This window comes from Pollachius pollachius, assembly GCF_949987615.1.
Source record: "Pollachius pollachius genome assembly, chromosome: 5".
In the NCBI taxonomy this organism is placed as follows: domain Eukaryota; kingdom Metazoa; phylum Chordata; class Actinopteri; order Gadiformes; family Gadidae; genus Pollachius; species Pollachius pollachius.
The window spans coordinates 29,442,898-29,463,467 of NC_136938.1; the positions used below are offsets into that span (position 1 = coordinate 29,442,898).

The window sequence follows — 20,570 nt, forward strand, 5'->3', positions numbered from 1 at the left end:
ATATATGTACTGTATATCTACATTTTGATACAGTGATACATAAACGGGATAGATACAGTGAGATACTGTATATCCACAGTGAGATACAGTGATATATATATATATATATATATGTACTGTATATCTACATTTTGATACAGTGATACATAAACGGGATAGCTACAGTGAGATACTGAATATCTACAGTGAGATACAGTGATGTATATAGTCTATATCTACAGTGAGATACTGAATATCCACAGTGAGATACAGTGATATATATATATATATATATGTACTGTATATCTACATTTTGATACAGTGATACATAAACGGGATAGCTACAGTGAGATACAGTGAGATACTGAATATCTACAGTGAGATACAGTGATGCATACTGTATATCTAACACGGCCACGCTGGAATGTTCATAGAAGGGGATTCCCAGGGCTGATGATATCAAGGTAAACAAGACATCACGCTACGTGAGAGAAAGACTTCAAATCATACAACTTGAAGATAATGAAGGAAAACATATTCATTGGTCCCTCCTGGCAGAGCCCAGGCAGATGGCCTCGAAGATGTGCGTGTGTTTGTGTGTGTGTGTGTGTGTGAACACCCTCTATGTGTTTGTGTGTGTTGCATTGATAGTAGTACACTGTTTGCTGCGTGCACAGGTGTGTGCCATCCAATCAGCTGCTGTGTTGTTGTGCACAGGGGTGTGAAATGAACACACACTGAGCTCTATGCCCAGGGTGCATTGGAATCCAACGGCAGCCAATATAAACACTTTTGTTAAAGATTGCAACAAGCGATGTGGTGATTGATAGAGTGATGAACAGAGTGGGGCTGGACGTTGAAGAACTCTGATACCTTATCTGTTCTCGTTTGGTTTGGTGTAAAGGTCATGGTCATTGTCACCGCTCATATGATTGGTAGGAAAACACAAATTGCCAATGCCCACGTTTCTCAACCTAACCAGCTGGAATGTTATCTAGCCACATTGCCACATTCATTTCAGGTGTAAAAAAAAATATATCCTTTCCAATTTGTAATGCCCGTAGTTGTAATTTTGCATGTTTTTAAACATACAAATTCTTCAATTAGCTTAACTAAATGATACATTCTCTAAATTAATTGCAATGAGAGTTGCAATAAAGACTCCTGTAAACGGGTCCTTGGTAAAGACTCCTGTAAACGGGTCATTGGTAAAGACTCCTGTAAACGAGTCCTTGGTAAGGCTCCTGTAAACAGGTCCTTGGTAAAGACTCCTGTAAACGGGCCCTTGGTAACGACTTCTGTAAACGAGTCCTTTGTAAAGGGATTGACTCTCTAAGACTCCCCTAAACCTGTCCTCGGTAAAGCAGTCCATTGACACTGCAAGCGACCATTTTCACAGCGGTGTCTTTGTAGTATAAACAGAGTTCTTAGAACTCATGATGCTCTTCTTATGTAGCAGCTCACGGGTTGTAGACTGAACAACCAGTGAAGATAACACCATGGACCCTGTGCCCTGGTACATAAACGTAGCAGAGCCATTCATCTGTGGTGAATATGATGACAGCCCTCTGTAAAGGCTCTACTGTGATATATGACCTCTGTATAAAGGCTCTACTCTGATATAGTACCTCTGTGTAAAGGCTCTTCTCTGATATAGGACCTCTGTGTAAAGGCTCTACTCTGATATAGGACCTCTGTGTAAAGGCTCTACTCTGATATAGGACCTCTGTGTAAAGGCTCTACTCTGATATAGGACCTCTGTGTGGTGGAACGAGCTCCCTACCGATGACAGGATCGCAGAGTCGCTCACCAGCTTCCGCAAAAGACTTAAAACTCACCTGTTCAGAGTTCACCTCGACTCTGCATACAAACCAATGCACAGCAACCATTGAATGTTGTACGTCCTGGCACTTGTACATTGCACTTATTCAAGGTACTTAATTGTGTAGCATCTATAGTAGCTGCTATCTTTGCTTTACACGGGGAATGGGTTAGCCTAGTGATTGTAATACTTGCACTTGGTTCTATGAACATCTTTACTGTACCGACAGCGATATATTGTTTCACTTCTTATGACAAATGTACTTATTGTAACAAGTGCACTTATTGTAAGTCGCTTTGGATAAAAGCGTCTGCTAAATGCCCTAAATGTAAATGTAAATGTGATATAGTACCTCTGTGTAAAGGCTCTACTCTGACATAGGACCTCTGTGTAAAGGCTCTACTGTGATATAGGACCTCTGTGTAAAGGCTCTACTCTGATATAGGACCTCTGTGTAAAGGCTCCACTCTGATATAGGACCTCTGTGTAAAGGCTCTACTGTGATATAGGACCTCTGTATAAAGGCTCTACTGTGATATAGGACCTCTGTATAAAGGCTCTACTGTGATATAGGGCTAATGTGCAAAGGCTCTACTCTGATATATGACCTCTGTATAAAGGCTCTACTGTGATATAGGACCTCTGTATAAAGGCTCTACTGTGATATAGGACCTCTGTATAAAGGCTGTACTCTGATATAGTACCTCTGTGTAAAGGCTCTACTCTGATATAGGACCTCTGTGTAAAGGCTCTACTCTGATATAGGACCTCTGTGTAAAGGCTCTACTCTGATATAGGACCTCTGTGTAAAGGCTCTACTCTGATATAGTACCTCTGTGTAAAGGCTCTACTCTGATATAGGACCTCTGTGTAATGGCTCTACTGTGATATAGGACCTCTGTGTAAAGGCTCCACTCTGATATAGGACCTCTGTGTAAAGGCTCTACTGTGATATAGGACCTCTGTGTAAAGGCTCTACTCTGATATAGTACCTCTGTGTAAAGGCTCTACTCTGATATAGGACCTCTGTGTAAAGGCTCTACTGTGATATAGGGCTAATGTGCAAAGGCTCTACTCTGATATATGACCTCTGTATAAAGGCTCTACTGTGATATAGGTCCCCTGCATAAAGCAGAGATGGGACAAAGTCACTGTTTGGCAAGTCCCAAGCAAGTCCCAAGTCTTAGCAGTCAAGTCCGAGTCGAGTCCCAAGTCAAGACAGGGAAAGGCAAGTCGAGTCCAAGTCAAAGTCACACCAAAGCCAAGTCGAGTCAAAGTCCAAGTCCCAAACTTTTTCAAGTCTTGAACAAGTCATCATGTTTTTTTTAATTAAAAATGTCATTATTAGGCTATTGATCATAATTTCAACATACCACTCTAATGTACCGTCATTTCTTATCAACACAGTTATAATATGTTCATTGTTTCTGTCTTCAAATGTGTTATGATATGCGCATGCGCCGAAATCGTATGTTTTTAAAAGTACCCCAATAGGGTTGGAAAACCGCCCAATCTGGCAACACTGCCTGAACGTCCTCAAAACGTAGGCCAATAGGTCCGTAAAAAACGCCCAATCTGGCAACACTGCTGAACGTCCTCACCTCCAGCATCAACGTAAATCAATGAGACCAACTGAAACGAAGCCAATATGAAACTTAAACTGTGATTCTGAAGAAAGCATAAATTATATCAAAATTCAGTTTAGATATTATTGAAGATACGAGTGTGTAGATTTGTTATATTTTTTGAACGAAGGTAAATGGTTGAACAATGATTTAGTTACGATGTCTTAAGTGTCAGAGGCTGGCCAGACGGCTTCAATGGGACCAACTCAAAACGCAGCTGATATGAAACTAAATCTGTTATTCTGAATAAAGCATAAACGATATCGAAATTTCGTTTTGATATTATTGAAGTGTAGATTTGTCTTCGCTCGCTGTTTTTTTTTTCATCTTCACGGAAGTGAATGCGTCTTGGGTGTCTAGCCCTCTAGGCGGGAAACAGGTTAGATATCTAAAACAATAAATGTTTTTGACTCAAGACATGTCGAGTCATTACAAGTCAAAGAGGCAAAGTCCGAGTCAAGTCTCAAGTCAATAGCAGTCAAGTCTAAGTCGAGTCGCAAGGCATGCGTAATCTTGTCAAGTGGAGTCTGAAGTAGTGTTGACTTGTTCGCTAACGAATCAGTTCGAATGAACGAATCGTTAAGACGAATGAACTGAACTGGTTCCTCTCTCTCTCGTTCGTCTCGTTCGTCTCGTTCGCCTCGTTCGTTCTCAGACTCGACTCCTCCCAGACCCACTAGTCGCTGACTCGCTGACAGTTCGTTCACTCACTGTGTGAGTGGTGAGGAGGGACCGACTGAGAGACGTCACGACTCACGAGAGCCAGCCAATCGTATGCTGTTCTAGGACTGAGTCTAGGACGCTCTCGTTGAATTTTAGTCAATGAGAGACAGAAATCAACAGGTTTAATGGGGAAAAAACAAATGGGCTTAGTGAGCGAGCTATCTATTATTCACATTGGCCATCTGTTGCATGGACGTATTTAAAGGATGCATTGTACATATTTATAATTCGAAATTCGTCCCAGCCTTTATACCACATTTTTCACAACCTACCAGCTCTCGTTGTGAAGACTAGTCACTGCGCAATTCGTTTCAATGGAAATCGCGACAGTTTACTTTCAACATAAAGTGTACATATTTATCATTTGAAATTCGTCCCAGCCTTTATACCAGAAACTCTAGAGTCTATAGTGTAGCATCTCTGGGACATTTAAACAGTTTGTGTGTTATGGGTTGCATTGTATTTCGTTGTCCGTTATGCCAGTTGTTCTCTGTCCATGCAATGGATGTTCTTCTTGTCAATCAGTGTGGGGGGGGCGAATCATCAGGTCAGCTGAGGGAGGGCCTTGGGAGAACAGGAGGGTGGACGTTGCACGTTGAAGAGACCGGGTTGGGGGGTTGCCCGGGTAACCGGTTGTTGTTAGTGTGACTTTTTGCCGTTGGTTACGGGTTTTCAGTGACCTGGTTTGTCACCGGCGAGGTCATTACAATAGCGTATAACTGCGTTGTCTGATGACAGTTTAATGCATTTTTCACAATTAACCAGCTCTCGTTTTGAAGGCAGTGTTCATTTTGGCAGCTAGCTTGTTTATGGGAGCCTAAAACACCCGGGACACCCACCATCATTGCTAAATCAAGTCTATTATTTTGCTGTTATTGGATGTTAAACATCCAATAATCAACTACACCCCCCATCCCGCTACGTTTGGTTAAAGTTGTAATGTTGACGTATGAGAATGAGAACGAGGGAGGCGCTGAGTCTGAGCCGTTCATTCCATGATTCTACCGGAAACTCGACTGAATGAACGAACGAACGAGGGGCTGAGTCTGACTGACTCAGAGAACTGTGTATGATTTGATTCACCGCTACAGGAAACTCGACTGAACGAACGAACGAACGATTCGTGAACGACTCCTCTTGGCGAACTGAATGACGCGAACTGGTTCGCGGAAACGAATCACTAAATCCAACCCTAGTCTGAAGTCATCAAAATCATGACTCGAGTCTGACTCAAGTCATGTGACTCGAGTCCACATCTCTGGTATAAAGGCTCTACTGTGATATAGGACCTCTGTATAAAGGCTCTACTCTGATATAGGGCTAATGTGCAAAGGCTCTACTCTGATATATGACCTCTGTGTAAAGGCTCTACTGTGATATATGACCTCTGTATGAAGGCTCTACTCTAATATATGACCTCTGTATGAAGGCTCTACTCTAATATATGACCTCTGTATAAAGGCTTTACTCTGATATATGACCTCTGTATAAAGACTACCGTATTTTCCGCACTATAAGGCGCACTTAAAAGCCGGTAATTTTCTCAAAAAACGACAGTGCGCCTTATAATCCGGTGCGCCCTATTTATGAAAAAAGTTCTAAAATAGGTCATTCATTGAAGGTGCGCCTTATAATCCGGTGCGCGTTATAGTGCGGGAAATACGGTACTCTGAAATAGGACTAATGTGTACAGGCTCTACTCTGATATAGGACTGACCCAGCTTGCTCTGCTGTGTTTAGTGTATTCAGGTCCTAATATATTATAATAATATAATATGATACATTGGGATGTCCCGATGTTATATCCGATATCACCGATACCGATACTACAGCTTTGGCTATCTGCCAATACCGATTTCAGTCCGATACTAAATGGAGTAAACAATGTAAACATGCACGCCATTTAAAAAAATTAAATGGTTGGAAACAAATAAAGTGACAGCTGAATGAAAAGCGCGAAGCATTGTTAAAAATGCAGAAATGTAAAATGAATTGAACCGAAGAATCTGAAACGTCAAATGTATTGCCCTGCACTGCTGGTGTGTGTGTGTGTGTGTGTGTGTGTGTGTGTGTGTGTGTGTGTGTGTGTGTGTGTGTGTGTGTGTGTGTGTGTGCGCGCGGTGTATAAGAGAATACCGAGCCGGTGCGTGATTAAAAGTAGCCCAATAGAGCGGGAATAAACGCCCAATCTGGCAACACTGCCTGAACGTCCTCCAAAAGTATCCCAATCCGGCGGGGAAAACAGCCCAATCTGGCAACACTGCCTGAACATCCTCCAAAAGTATCCCAATCCGGCTGGGAAAACAGCCCAATCTGGCAACACTGCTGAACGTCCTCACGCTCCAGCGTCAACGTAAATCAATGAGACCAACTGAAAACCAAGCCGGTATGAAACTAAAACTGTGATTCAGAATAAAATTTAAATGATATCGAAATTCCGTTTGGATATTATTGAAGATACAAGTGTGTAGATTTGTTAAATGGTTTGAATGAAGATAAACGGTTAAAAATTTATTTAGTTTACGTCTTAAACTGTTGAAGTACCAGAACTGCATAATTGGTTGAACCTGGGCTCCGATCTCATACTTCACGTGCTGCTCGCCACAATATTCTACTTTTAAAATATTATCATTTTTTTAAAAGGGACATATTATACCAACAGGTGTGAGTGTGATTAGCCTTACAAGCCGTTTCGAAAATCTGCCCCATATGACATCACAAGTGGGAGTGTCCAACTAGATCTGTGCTGGATTGATGAGCAACGTTTACCTCTGTCCACTGGGTAGGCTGGTAGACTGATCTATCCAGCACAGATCTAGGTGGACACGCCCACTAGTGATGTTATATGGGGCAGATTTTCGAAACGGCTTGTAAGGCTAATCACATTCACCTCCTGAGCTAAGCCGACCCCGACCAATAACAAACATCGAAAACAGCACACCAAATAAAAGAACACGTCATTCTCGGTGATGGTGGCGGCAAAAATACACACACAACATGTCAACACTCAACAACACACAACTAATGAACTACCTCCCCAACCCATTAACCCCACCCAAACCAGCAACCACACTGTCCCCAAAAGGCTCCAAATCTCCAGGATAAATGAACCCCCCAGATTCCCTTGTGCATCTGAATGAGCGTCTACACCTGTGGTCGCCACAATATAAACTATATACACAATATAAACACAACTTAAAAAGTATAAAATATTTGTCTAAAAGAAGCGCGCGATTCCAAGCTAATATGAACATTTTAAAATGAATGGAGTCTCTAGGTGAAAAACTGAGGAAGGAGATAGGTCCCAACGTTTGTAGAGAATAATAAAGAGGAAAGAAAGAATACAACTTAAGAAGAACAATAAATGAGCGCTGCATGCAGCACTCACCTAATAAAAAATATGGAAGCACACATGATTGCCAATTAGCAATTAGCAAACATCTCACTTAAGAAAAGTTGAATTGTGTTGAAATGCACAATGGTTGGAAACAAATAAAGTGAAGAGTTAAACAAATAGCTGAAGTGATGAAGTTTGAATACATTTGAGATAAAATATACAATAGGTGAGCTGTTAAAGCTGATAGTTTGAAATGATTGAATCAAGTATGAGTGTGTGTGTGTGTGTGTCATCACTTGTAGTAACCAGGAATAGTGTTATTGACGTTATTCTTTCACATCTAGTTAATCGAGATAAGCTCACAAAATGATAAGGCTTGTACGGTTGGACTCTTTGGACTCTCTTTCATATGACATCTTGTTTGTGTAGATAGTATGACGTGAATAACATTGTTTACATTAGCATTTAGCTTCTACCTTTAGTACATCAGATATGTCAGAAGCAGCTAGCCTGTAGCCCAGGGATGCCCAATACGTTGAATGTGATCCACCGGTCAATCACAAAGGTAGTGCGGGTAGATCGCTAGACATTCTCTCTCCATCTATGTTTTTGCTTAAGTGTCAGTTGATCAGTTGAGTGTATTAGCTATTAGAGATTAAGGCCAGACTCAAGCAAAGTTTTGTTATGTATATTTAGTGTGTGTGTGTGTGTGTGTGTGTGTGTGTGTGTGTGTGTGTGAGTGTGAGTGTGTGTGGGTATCCTTCCAGCAATGTTATGCAATAGGGTGGGAAGACAGAACGGATTACATAAGGCCATACTAGGAACTCTGTGTGTGTGTGTGTGTGTGTGTGTGTGTGTGTGTGTGTGTGTGTGTGTGTGTGTGTGTGTGTGTGTGTGTGTTACAGGGCAGAACATCAGGTCAAACTAGACCAGCTGCTGGCATTTCTCTCTAATTATCAAAATGGCTTCTGCCACGACATTGCAGCAGTGTTAGTTAGATAAAGGCTAGAGAAAGGCAAGATTCTCTCTCTCTCGCTCACTCTCTCTCTCACAAACCAACACACACACTCACTCAGTCACACACATGCATACACACATCTCCCTCTACCACCAACACACACACTCACTCAGTCACACACATGCATACACACATCTCCCTCTTCCATTTCTTAAGGGCAAGAGCCTTTCTTACAACTCACTTCCCTTTTCTTCTTACACTCTTTACACTTCTCGTGACCCCCCCCCCCCCCCCCCACACACACACACACACACACACACACACACACACACACACACACACACAGCGGGAGGTAGAGAGAGGAGGACAGGGAGGAGGAGAGGGGAGAGGAGGAGGGGAGAGGAGGAGCAGGGGAGAGGAGGAGGAGGAGGGGAGAGGAGGAGGTGGAGGAGGGGAGAGGAGGAGGTGGAGGAGGGGAGAGGAGGAGAGGGGAGAGGAGGAGGGGATAGGAGGAGAGGAGGAGGAGGAGGAGGAGAGGGGAGAGGAGGAGGAGAGGGGAGCGACTCCACTAGTGTTCAGGACCCATAAACCCAGTATAGTCTCAGCGTATCTACGGAAAGGCCCAGCCCTGTTCACTAGAGTCCAGAGAGGACCAATCACTGTCTAGAGACTGAGCTGATGGATCAGCTTCTTGTTAGTGATGTAAATGCTCTCAGAAACCGTCTTCGTGGCCTTGATCGTGCATTTCCTTTAATTAATTTGGCTTGTGTCCCGTTTGCTTTGCTCCATTGTAAGAACATTGTTGATGATACAGTTTGTCCTTGTCTCTAAAGGGCTGTGGTGATGAGATGATGTTTGGTGTGTTAAGAGTGTGAGCCCCTAAGCGGGATTAAGGATGAGATAAATATAAACTTCATCCAGAAACAGCCCACTGTCCAGCTCTCTGCTGGAAACGGTTGCCCTTGTGTTAGCTTCAAGCCGAGTTAGCTTCAAGCCGATGGTCTAAAGCAGGGGTCACAACCCGCGCCCCTTTGCCGCGCCCTTGCGGACCGATGGCAAAAAAAAAATGTATAGTAATATTTATGGTTTTTATTTTCCTATGATTGTTGTAGGCCAAAAGTCTACCATATGTGGTTTATATAACTTACTTTCATCCCATACATGGGAAATTAACTTGTTACAGCAGCCCATGGAATATAAATGATGCGAAAAGAAAATAAAGTTTATGAAGTATCCAGCAATACATACATACATAAAATAATACAAAAGTATTATCTCGTTATAGCAAGTTGTCATTTTTCAGAGAAAAAAACGCTGAGCTAATATTGTTCAGGCCCCAAGTGTTGCTGGGAATCAATGCAACAAGAATACTTAGCACTGAAATAGACAATCAAAATTCAATTGTTTGAAATGTTTCCCAGTGTTGTTATTTTACAGGCTTAGGCTGATATTTTCTATGATGAAATGATATTAATTTCATTTGCACAAACATGGACTGAAACTGCAGATCTAGGACTACTAAATTTCAACTTAAAAATCTGTTAGTTGATTTTTCCTGCTTTCCTCCCTCATGTCACTTTAGATATAACATCCACTAAAATATATTTTCTTGTGATTGTTTTATCGCAATTGCATATATTCATTGCATAAACTCAAATAGTTTAATATAGCCTTTACAGGTTATCATATCATTGATAAAATAGCTAAATAGCCTATTACAAAAAATATATATGCGGCCCCAGACAGCTATCCACACCCCCTTGTCTTACCAACAATGGCCCTTTACAAAGAAAAGGTTGCCGACCCCTGGTCTAAAGGAATACCGGCATGTTAGAAATAGTCGGTTCTTCTCATCGTCACAAATATGAAACCAATGAACGGAGGCAGATTACAGAATTATGCCAATATGTTTGATTTACAAGGAACCCTGAGCCACTGCTGTACTGAGTTTGGACAAGGAACCAGGAGCCACTGCTGCACTGGGTTTAAACAAGGAACCAGGAGCCACTGCTACACTGGGTTTAGACAAGGAACCAGGAGCCACTGCTACACTGGGTTTAGACAAGGAACCAGGAGCCACTGCTGCACTGGGTTTGGACAATGAACCAGGAGCCACTGCTACACTGGGTTTGGACAAGGAACCAGGAGCCACTGCTACACTGAGTTTGGACAATGAACCAGGAGCCACTGCTGCACTGGGTTTGGACAATGAACCAGGAGCCACTTCTGCACTGGGTTTAGATAGAGGTGACACGCCGAAACAGGTTGTAATTATACAGGAACAGCTGGCCAACCAGGCAGAAAACAGCCCACCAGGCAGAGAACAGCCTACCAGGCAGAGAACAGCCCACCAGGCAGAGAACAGCCTACCAGGCAGAGAACAGCCCACCAGGCAGAGAACAGCCCACCAGGGCCGAGAACAGCCCACCAGGGCAGAGAACAGCCCACCAGGCAGAGAACAGCCCACCAGGGCAGAGAACAGCCCACCAGGCAGAGAACAGCCTACCAGGGCAGGGCAGGTGTTCTCCACACTCTGAGTCATTTAGTCTCTCACTGGTGGATCTGATTTGAAAATGGGGATCAGGTGTTCAGGCTGTTTAAAGATGAAGGTAATGATGATGACTGTGTGTGTGTGTGTGCAGGTGAACCAGGTGAGCGTGGTGAAGGTTGGCCACAGGCAGGTGGTCAACATGATCCGTGTGGGCAGCGACCGGCTGCTTATCAAGGTGGTGACGGTCAGCCGCAGCCCAGAGCCTGACGACACCGCCCGCAAAAAAGGTACCGCCGCAAGAGGTAACCTCCATACTACTGCTATACTATTACTGCTACATCAGCTGTTATACTATTATATATACTATAACTACTATATGAACTGTTAGAGGTAACCGCCATACTACTACTATACTATTACTGCTATATCAGCTGTTATACTATAACTACTATATGAACTGTTAGAGGTAACCTCCATACTACTACTATACTGTTACTGCTATATCAGCTGTTATACTATTATATATTCTAGAACGGCTATATTAACTGTTAGAGGTAACCTCCACACTACTACTATACTATTACTGCTATATCAGCTGTTATACTATTATATATACCATAACTACGATATTAACTGTTAGAGGTAACCTCCATACTACTACTATACTATTACTGCTATATCAGCAGTTATACTGTAACTACTATATTAACTGTTATACTATTATATACACTATAACTACTATATGAACTATTATACTATTGTATACACGATAACTACTATATTAACTGTTATACTAGTATATATACTATAACTACTATATGAACTATTATACTATTATATACACTATAACTACTATATGAACTATTATACTATTATATACACTATAACTACTAAATGAACTATTATACTATTATATATAGTATAACTACTATATGAATTATTATACTATTATATACACTATAACTACTATATTAACTATTATAATATTATATATACTATAACTACCATATTAACTGTTATACTATTATATATACTTTAACTACTATATGAACTATTATACTATTATATATACTATAACTACTATATTAACGGCAACAGTCCTCTTATGGTACCAGTAAGGGTTAGCCACAGTCTGCTGGTACCAGTACGGGTTATATGGTACCAGTAAGGGTTTATATATGGTACCAGTACGGGTTATATGGTACCAGTAAGGGTTATATGGTACCAGTAAGGGTTTATTTTATGGTACCAGTAGTTGTTATATGGTACCAGTAGTTGTTATATGGTACCAGTAGTTGTTATATGATACCAGTAAGGGTTAATCGTATGGTACCAGTAGTTGTTATATGGTACCATTAGTTGTTATATGGTACCAGTAAGGGTTAATCCTATGATACCAGTAGTTGATATATGACACCAGTAAGGGTTATATGGTACCAGTAGTTGTTATATGGTACCAGTAGTTGTTATATGGTACCAGTAGTTGTTATATGATACCAGTAAGGGTTATATGGTACCAGTAGTTGTTATATGGTACCAGTAGTTGTTATGTGGTACCAGTAGTTGATATATGGTACCAGTAAGGGTTATATGATACCAGTAAGGGCAGTGACTTCAGTGTCCCCCTGATGCAGCATCCAACCATCGTCTCTGCTGTTTGCTTTGGTCCAAAACAAATTATCTATCTTCATTATCTGTCTGTCTGTCTGTCTGTCTGTCTGCCTGTCTGTCTGTCTGTCTGCCTGTCTGTCTGTCTGTCTGTCTGCCTGTCTGCCTGTCTGTCTGTCTGTCTGCCTGTCTGTCTGTCTGTCCCCAGCCCCTCCACCTCCAAAGCGAGCCCCCACCACTGCCCTCTCCATGCGCTCCAAGTCGATGACCTCTGAACTGGAAGAACTAGGTAAGGATAAGGGTAGTGTCCACCGGCCTAACCTTTAACCTCTAACCTTAACCTCTAACCTCTAACCTTAACCTTAACCTTAACCTCTAACCTCTAATCCTCACCTCTAACCCTAACCTCTGACCACTAACCTCTAACCCTAACCTCTAACCTCTCACCCTAACCTCTAACCTCTGACCACTAACCTCTAACCTCTCTCTTCTCATTGGCTGTCTGACCCCAGTGGATAAAGGTAAGCAGGATCTCTGTGTAGCCTGCGTCTGGTTCTCATACCAGTCCCTCATTGGCTGTCAGTCGCTGCATCACACGCATCTCATTAAGCCTGTGCTTGTAGGTTAGCCGTTGGTATAATGCTTCAGTTTTATTTATCTCAGTCATCTATGATGTCATCGCCATTATCTCGCATGAGGGACTCTGTGTCTAAAGATACCCCCTTGGGCTGTTGCCATAGAAACAGGGAGCAAAGCAATCATAAATATGGCATCAATGTACATAAGCATTCATGATGCATGGTTCTGAGAGTGTGGAGGTGGTGTTGTGTGTGTGTGTGTGTGTGCTTGTGTGATGTGTCTGTAAGTGAGATTGTTTGTATATATAGTGTGTATGCGTGTGCGTGTGTTTTCACATGGTAGGTCTCACAGAGACCTCGAGGCCTGTGTGCACGGCGTTAGATTGCTTCCTGATTCCCCTGACAGAGCAGTCGGGACATTGAGGCCATAGGACCGTAGAGGTGGGAGGAGCCTGGGAGGCCATGGGAGGAGCCTGGGAGGCCGTAGAGGTGGGAGGAGCCTGGGAGGCCATAGAGGTGGGAGGAGCCTGTCAGGCCATAGAGGTGGGAGGAGCCTGTGAGGCCGTAGAGGTGGGAGGAGCCTGTGAGGCCGTAGAGGTGGGAGGAGCCTGTGAGGCCATAGAGGTGGGAGGAGCCTGTGAGGCCATAGAGGTGGGAGGAGCCTGTGAGGCCGTAGAGGTGGGAGGGGCCTGGGAGGCCATAGAGGTGGGAGGAGCCTGGGAGGCCATGGGAGGAGCCTGTGAGGTCGTAGTGGTAGGAGGAGCCTGGGAGGCTGTAGAGGTGGGAGGAGCCTGTGAGGCCATAGAGGTGGGAGGAGCCTGGGAGGCCATAGAGGTGGGAGGAGCCTGGGTGGCCGTAGAGGTGGGAGGAGCCTGTGAGGCCATAGAGGTGGGAGGAGCCTGTGAGGCCATAGAGGTGGGAGGAGCCTGGGTGGCCGTAGAGGTGGGAGGAGCTTGGCAGGCCATAGAGGTGGGAGGAGCCTGTGAGGCCGTAGAGGTGGGAGGAGCCTGTGAGGCCGTAGAGGTGGGAGGAGCCTGTGAGGCCATAGAGGTGGGAGGAGCCTGGGAGACCATAGAGGTGGGAGGAGCCTGGGAGGCCATAGAGGTGGGAGGAGCCTGGCAGGCCATAGAGGTGGGAGGAGCCTGTGAGGCCATAGAGGTAGGAAGAGCCTGTGAGGCTGTAGAGGTGGGAGGAGCCTGTGAGGCCATAGAGGTGGGAGGAGCCTGGCAGGCCATAGAGGTGGGAGGAGCCTGGCAGGCCATAGAGGTGGGAGGAGCCTGTGAGGCCATAGAGGTAGGAAGAGCCTGTGAGGCTGTAGAGGTGGGAGGAGCCTGTGAGGCCATAGAGGTGGGAGGAGCCTGGGAGGCCGTAGAGGTGGGAGGAGCCTGGCAGGCCATAGAGGTGGGAGGAGCCTGGCAGGCCATAGAGGTGGGAGGAGCCTGGGAGGCCATAGAGGTGGGAGGAGCCTGTGAGGCCGTAGAGGTGGGAGGAGCCTGGGAGGCCATAGAGGTGGGAGGAGCCTGGGAGGCCTGTTGTTGAGGGTTCAGTTCATGGCTCCTCCCATTCAACAGTAGCAGCATGGAGGAGCGTTATCAGAGGGGCCAGCTCCGCTTTAATGGTCTGTTTACATAATAACCCATATTAAAGACATGGAACCATACCTTAAGGAGGGAGGAGGTGGGGGTTACTTTGTATTGATTCCAGCCTGAGGGCGTCTCCTCACTCCTCCTGGGCTAGGGTTAGTTACTAACCCTGGGAGAGTGAAGTCACAGCGGTCTTGTGGGGGGGGACCTGCCCCTCTCAGCGTTCTTTAGGCTGTTGAGCAGCATTGCTGTTGGTGAAAATGCACAGAGGCTCACCTCCCCCTCTTCTCCCGTCCTGTAGCTACGCTGAGGAAAAAGAAAGGTGGTAAGTGGCAGTTAGCATGTTTTAATGTCAACATGATTATCACAACGTATGAAGCTCGCTGTGTGTTCTCACTGTGTTGTTCCTGTTCTAGTCTAGAGGAAGTCCCCCATCTGGACGGTATCTGCATGAAGGAATGCTCTGATGTTCCCTGGACGTGCATGATGAATGTTTTCGTCTGGAATGTAAACCTGTTGGTGTCACTGATCTGTCTAATGATTGAACAGGACTCATGCAGAGCTTAATGTCCGCATTTCCATGTTACTTTTTAACATACAACATGAGATACTGCGACTGCCCTTCATAAGTCATGAGTGCAGCGGAGTCAGGCTTCTCCACCCATTCTCCACACTCACTCTTTAGGACTTCAAATGTCGGCTGCCATGTGATTGTGTGTGTGTGTGTGTGTGCGTGTTTGTGTGTGTAACTTGAAATATTCACAGATGCCTTTTACTCATAGCAATGTTTCCAGGGCAACTGTATCGCACATGCCCCGATCGGTCTGAGGGATTCATGGGAGAGAGAGGTTATAAAAGATATTGATAGAAAGCATTAGACATTAGACATGTGTGTTTGTGTGTTTATGTGTGTGTGTGTGTGTTTGTGTGTGTGGGTGTACATACATGCATGTGTGTGAGTACATGTGTGTGTGTGTGTGTGTGTGTGTGCTTGTATGTGTGTGTGTGTGTGTGTACACTGTCATTTGGTAATGATCCCCTCTCCTCCTTTCCCCTCTTGTATTTAGATACACAGAAGAAGAGGATTGTTTTCCAAGTCACTCTAAGTAAACATGACCCCAGTGCATGAGCACCACCTGAAGGCTGGGAGGGGGGGCTAACCAGGCTAGTTCAGAGTAGCATGTAGCTTCTCTGAGTAGCATGTAGCTTCTCGGAGATTACAAATAGGACTTTAACCATAACAACAAAAGCAGGCTCTATGATGACGTCATCACAAACCACAGGGAAGTTTAGATCTGCCAATCGCTCATCACTGCCCTAAACCACGCCCCTAAACCACGCCTCCAAACATCCACTCTCGACCAATGGGGGGCGCTGAATATGACGTTTCGGTTGAGTGTTCTGATTGACGTTGGCTGGAGTTGCCGCAATTCGTATATAAACATATTGCACAGATACTGTTGCCATGGTTACATGAGTTTTGTGTATCGTTGTTATCTTACTGTAGAGAACAGAGAGCATATCAATATACTGTGAATGTATGTTGCTTATTTTTACGGGTTGATTTTCAATATGTATTTTATTTTTACTATTATTATCCGTTGTTTGATATACAATACAGTTTATTCTCAACCTAATGACACAGAAGATATTTACAGAGACAAATGTAAAATGGCTCCTTTTCACAGTTCAGAAAGGTCATATTCAGCTGCACACAGGTGGCTGTTATTGTAGTGTGGTCAGTGTGTTCTCACACTGACCACACTACAACCCTAACCCTAACCCTGTTATTGTAGTGTGGTCAGTGTGTTCTCACACTGACCACACTACAACCCTAACCCTAACCCTGTTATTGTAGTGTGGTCAGTGTGTTCTCACACTGACCACACTACAACCCTAACCCTAACCCTGTTATTGTAGTGTGGTCAGTGTGTTCTCACACTGACCACACTACAACCCTAACCCTAACCCTGTTATTGTAGTGTGGTCAGTGTGTTCTCAAACTGGACCGATCTGGATATAAGGGCATTGGCAGATGGGCGACCCCGTGAGTTGGTGGTGCTGCTTTATGGGCTGTTTGAAGAGCTGCACGGCTTCAGGCTGACCACCCGCTCAGCAGCACACCGGGGGGATAAGAGAAGGAATGGCTTGCGTTTGGCCGTGATCTCCGCTTAAAGCCGCTGTCTCGGCCCCCCCTGACGTCGCCTCTCCTTTCAGACAAGGTGGACGAGGCCCAGCCGGCGCAGAAGAACCCGGACATGAAGGTGGCCACCATCAAACCTCGCCCCTCCAGCCGCTGCCTGGCGACCTCTGAGATGAACGTGAGTCCAGACCCCCACAACCCACCCCCCCACACTGAGCTCACAGAGATAACTGCTGATCAGGCCTTTTGTGAGTGGTTATGATTCCTGCCCTCAGATCTCCTAGAGATCAGTGAAATGACAGCCGCCCGTCTGTGTTCCAGTCTCTGTACCACGACCGCCAGGGGGTGGCGGTGGCCCCGCCCACAGTGCCCGGGGGCCTGCTGGGAATACCTGCCAAGGGCACCATCAAGAAACAGAAGTCCATAGGTATGATATCCACGGTGCGTGTGTGAGCGTGTGCGTGCGTGTCTGCGTGCATGCGTGCATGTGTGTGCCTCCTGCATAGCGCCAAGCCAGTTATTTAAACCTCACAGGAGATTCTCTGTTCTCACTCACAAAATGGATTCTAATGAAAGTGATCTGGAGAAAGCTGCTCAGTGTATAGTCTGCTTCAAGGCGATCCATTGGAGGTCATTAGGCAGCAGGCTTTATCCCATTGTTCAGGCTCCACGACTGGGCCGTGCTGCTAATGTTTCTCACAGCCCATTTGATTCTCCATAACCCCCGGCCAGAGAAAGTTGTGAGAAATACAAGCACTCAGAACACATTTGGGGGAAAGTTTCCCTAATAATTTCCTATTGCCAAAGGTCTTGAGATGCTGGTGAGTTGAAAAAGATGGCAGAATAAATCGATCCTCTTCCTTCAATCGATACCCACGTTCCCCTGAGCAAGGCACAGAACTCCCAGCTGCCTCAGTGGACCTGCTCACTGCCTCTGATAATCTAAAGCCCCCTTGGGTCAAAGTGTCTGCTTGGATTACCGACGTCAACAACAGAGACATGGATTTAAAAAAGATACATTTATGTGTTTCCCCCAGAAAATGTCTAGGTGTTTGACATTTCCACCCCCCCGCTCTTTGACCAAGGTGATCAAAGAGCGGGGGGGTGGAAAGACTGCATTTGTGTGTTTAAATTCTAAAGAACGTCATCCCGTGTCTCCTGGTCCTGATATTGTTCTCCTCTCTCTCCCTTCCTCCCCCTCCCTCCCCCACCCTTCTCCACCCTCCCCCACCCTTCTCCTCCCTTCTCCTCCCTCCCCCTCCCTTCTCCTCCCTTCTCCTCCCTCCCCCATCCTTCTCCTCCCTTCTCCTCCCTCCCCCTCCCTTCTCCTCCCTTCTCCTCCCTCCCCCTCCCTCCCCAGGGACCGAGGAGGAGACGCTGGGCTTCCTCACGCCGCCATCGCTCAAGTTCTCCCGCAGCCTTTCTATGCCGGACACCTCAGAGGACATCCCCCCTCCGCCCGCTGTCTCCCCCCCCTCCCCCCCTGCCCACAACGCCCCCGCCAGCCAGACCCTGCGGGGCTACGGCGCCCGGCCCGGGTTCACGCACAACGCCAACGCCGTGAGCACCATGGGCCGGGACGCGGGCACCCTGCGGCGCGGCTACTACCGGCAGAGCTCGGAGCAGTTCGAGAGCACCCGGCTGCGGGGCCGCGCGCCCGTGCCCGAGAACCCGTACTCCGAGGTGGGCAAGAACCTGTACGTGCCCGCCAAGCCGGCCCGGAGGAAGGGCATGCTGGTGAAGCAGCCCAACGTGGAGGACAGCCCCGAGAAGAGCGGCCACAAGGCGGCGTCCGGGCCGGCCTCCGGGCCCTCCACACCCACAGAGCGCACATGCTCCTCCATCCCCATCCCCACCATCATCATCAAGGAGCCTTCCACCAGCAGCAGTGGCAAGAGCAGCCAGGGCAGCAGCATGGAGGTGGAGCCCACCACCCCGGAGCACCCCCCCATCGCGGCCGCCGGGGGCGGGGGGCTGCGGCCCGAGGACTCCCTCTCGCTCAGCAACCCCTTCGCCGCCGCCATCGCCGGGGCGGTGCGGGACCGGGAGAAGAGGTTGGAGGCCAGGAAGAACTCCACGGCGTTCCAGTCGATCGACGCGGGGGACGAGGACGGCCCCACCCCCGCCCCCCGCCTGCGCCAGTCCCGCTCCATCGACGAGGGCGTGTTCAGCGGCGACGAGAGGCTGCGGAGGGCCGCCATGCCCCCGCTCTCCGTCCAGCTTGGACGCCCCCTGGGCGGCGACCTGACCGACTTCACCAGCCCCGAGCCCGCGGTGGTCCGCGAGCCGCTGAACACCCGCACCGGCCAGTGCCCCAACCTGGACAGCCCCGTCAGCCTCCCGGCCACGCCCCCCAAGAGCCACAACGGGGCCCCCGGGACCTACCTCCACCCCGTCACCGGGAAACCCTTGGATCCCAACTCCCCCCTCGCCCTGGCCCTCGCGGCCCGGGACCGCGCCATGAAGGAGCAGCAGAACCCGGCCCCCTCGCCCCCCAGGACAGAGCCCCAGTCCCTCCCCTCCCAGCCCGGCCACAAGGCCGAGCTCATCCAGCCGCTGTTCATCGACACCAAGCTGCGCTCCGGCATGGAGGCGGGCTTCGGCCCCTCGGGGACGGCCACCGTGGGCCGGGCGGGCCGGGGGGGCCGGGCGGGCCGGGGGGGCCGCGGGGGGCTGCGGCGCCAGATGACGGAGCAGAGGTACGAGACGGACGGGGCGCGGGAGCAGAGACAGCACCAGAAACTGGAGCAGAGGAAGAGCGCCCCGGTGGAGGCGGAGGAGCCCCCCGCCGGGCTGCTGATGGTCCACACCGAGGAGGGGGGCCGGGAGAGCGACCGCCCCGCCGAGCTGAAGGACCCCGACCCCCCCCACAAGGCCGGCAGCCCCAGGGCCCCGCCCTCCTCCGACCCGCCGGCGGCGCTGCGGCGCGGCGTGGCGGCCGGCGAGTCCCTGGACGAACCGGTGAAGCTGCCCTTCCGGATCCCCCCCCCCCCGCTGGCGTCCGTGGACATCGACGACGAGTTTGTCTTCTCGGAGCCGCTCCCCCCGCCGTTGGAGTTCGCCAACAGCATCGACGTCCCCGACGACCAGGCCGGCGCCATTGCCGAGATGATCCAGCGGCAGAACGGGGGGCCGTACCACGCCCCGCCCCCCTCAGGGGCGCTCCACCGGCGGGGCTTGCTGACCAACTGCATGCCCCCGGCCTTCCCCCCGCAGGACCCGGAGCGCCACTCGGGCGGCGAGGAGCCCGGCCGCGCCGAGACCACCAGCACCGTCTCCAGCGTCTCCACCCTGTCCTCGGAGGGGGGCTTCTGCGACCTGGAGGGCCTCTACGCCGACGGCCACGCCTTCCTGGTGGACCGCCCCCCCGTCCCGCCCAAACCCAAGGGCAAGCCCCTCATCAACCGGACGTCCCTCTACCACGACGCCCTGATCGAGGAGCCGCCCGAGGCCTTCGGCTCGCCGCCACAGGCTCCTCCCCCTCCCCCAGGTTCCGACCCCCCCCCTGCACAACGGACCTCCAAGCTGTGGGGGGAGCAGCCCGCCGAGCTGCGCAGCCCGCCGGCCACGCCCGACCCCAAGAACACCGTCATCAGCGAGCTCAGCTCCATCCTTCAGCAGATGAACCGTGAGAGGCCCCCCAGGACCGAGGGCCTGGACTCCCCCACAGGGGGCCGGGGCGTGTTCGGCTCCAGGTACGTAGCTAGGGTTCGGGTTAACGCT

General features: G+C 48.2%; 1 protein-coding gene across 1 annotated transcript in view; it reads left to right on the plus strand.

The window, feature by feature from the left end:
* Positions 1 to 20,570, plus strand: part of LOC307075591 (SH3 and multiple ankyrin repeat domains protein 2-like) — a gene marked incomplete at its 3' end in the record, with an annotated part of 106,304 nt that overhangs the window by 77,936 nt on the left and 7,798 nt on the right. Inside the window, exons 16-22 of the mRNA XM_079736232.1 lie at positions 11,087 to 11,222; positions 12,752 to 12,832; positions 15,006 to 15,029; positions 15,772 to 15,810; positions 16,922 to 17,025; positions 17,169 to 17,274; positions 18,208 to 20,542. Coding sequence (XP_079592358.1) covers positions 11,087 to 11,222; positions 12,752 to 12,832; positions 15,006 to 15,029; positions 15,772 to 15,810; positions 16,922 to 17,025; positions 17,169 to 17,274; positions 18,208 to 20,542 — 2,825 coding nt within the window. The remainder of the gene's footprint in view (positions 1 to 11,086; positions 11,223 to 12,751; positions 12,833 to 15,005; positions 15,030 to 15,771; positions 15,811 to 16,921; positions 17,026 to 17,168; positions 17,275 to 18,207; positions 20,543 to 20,570) is intronic.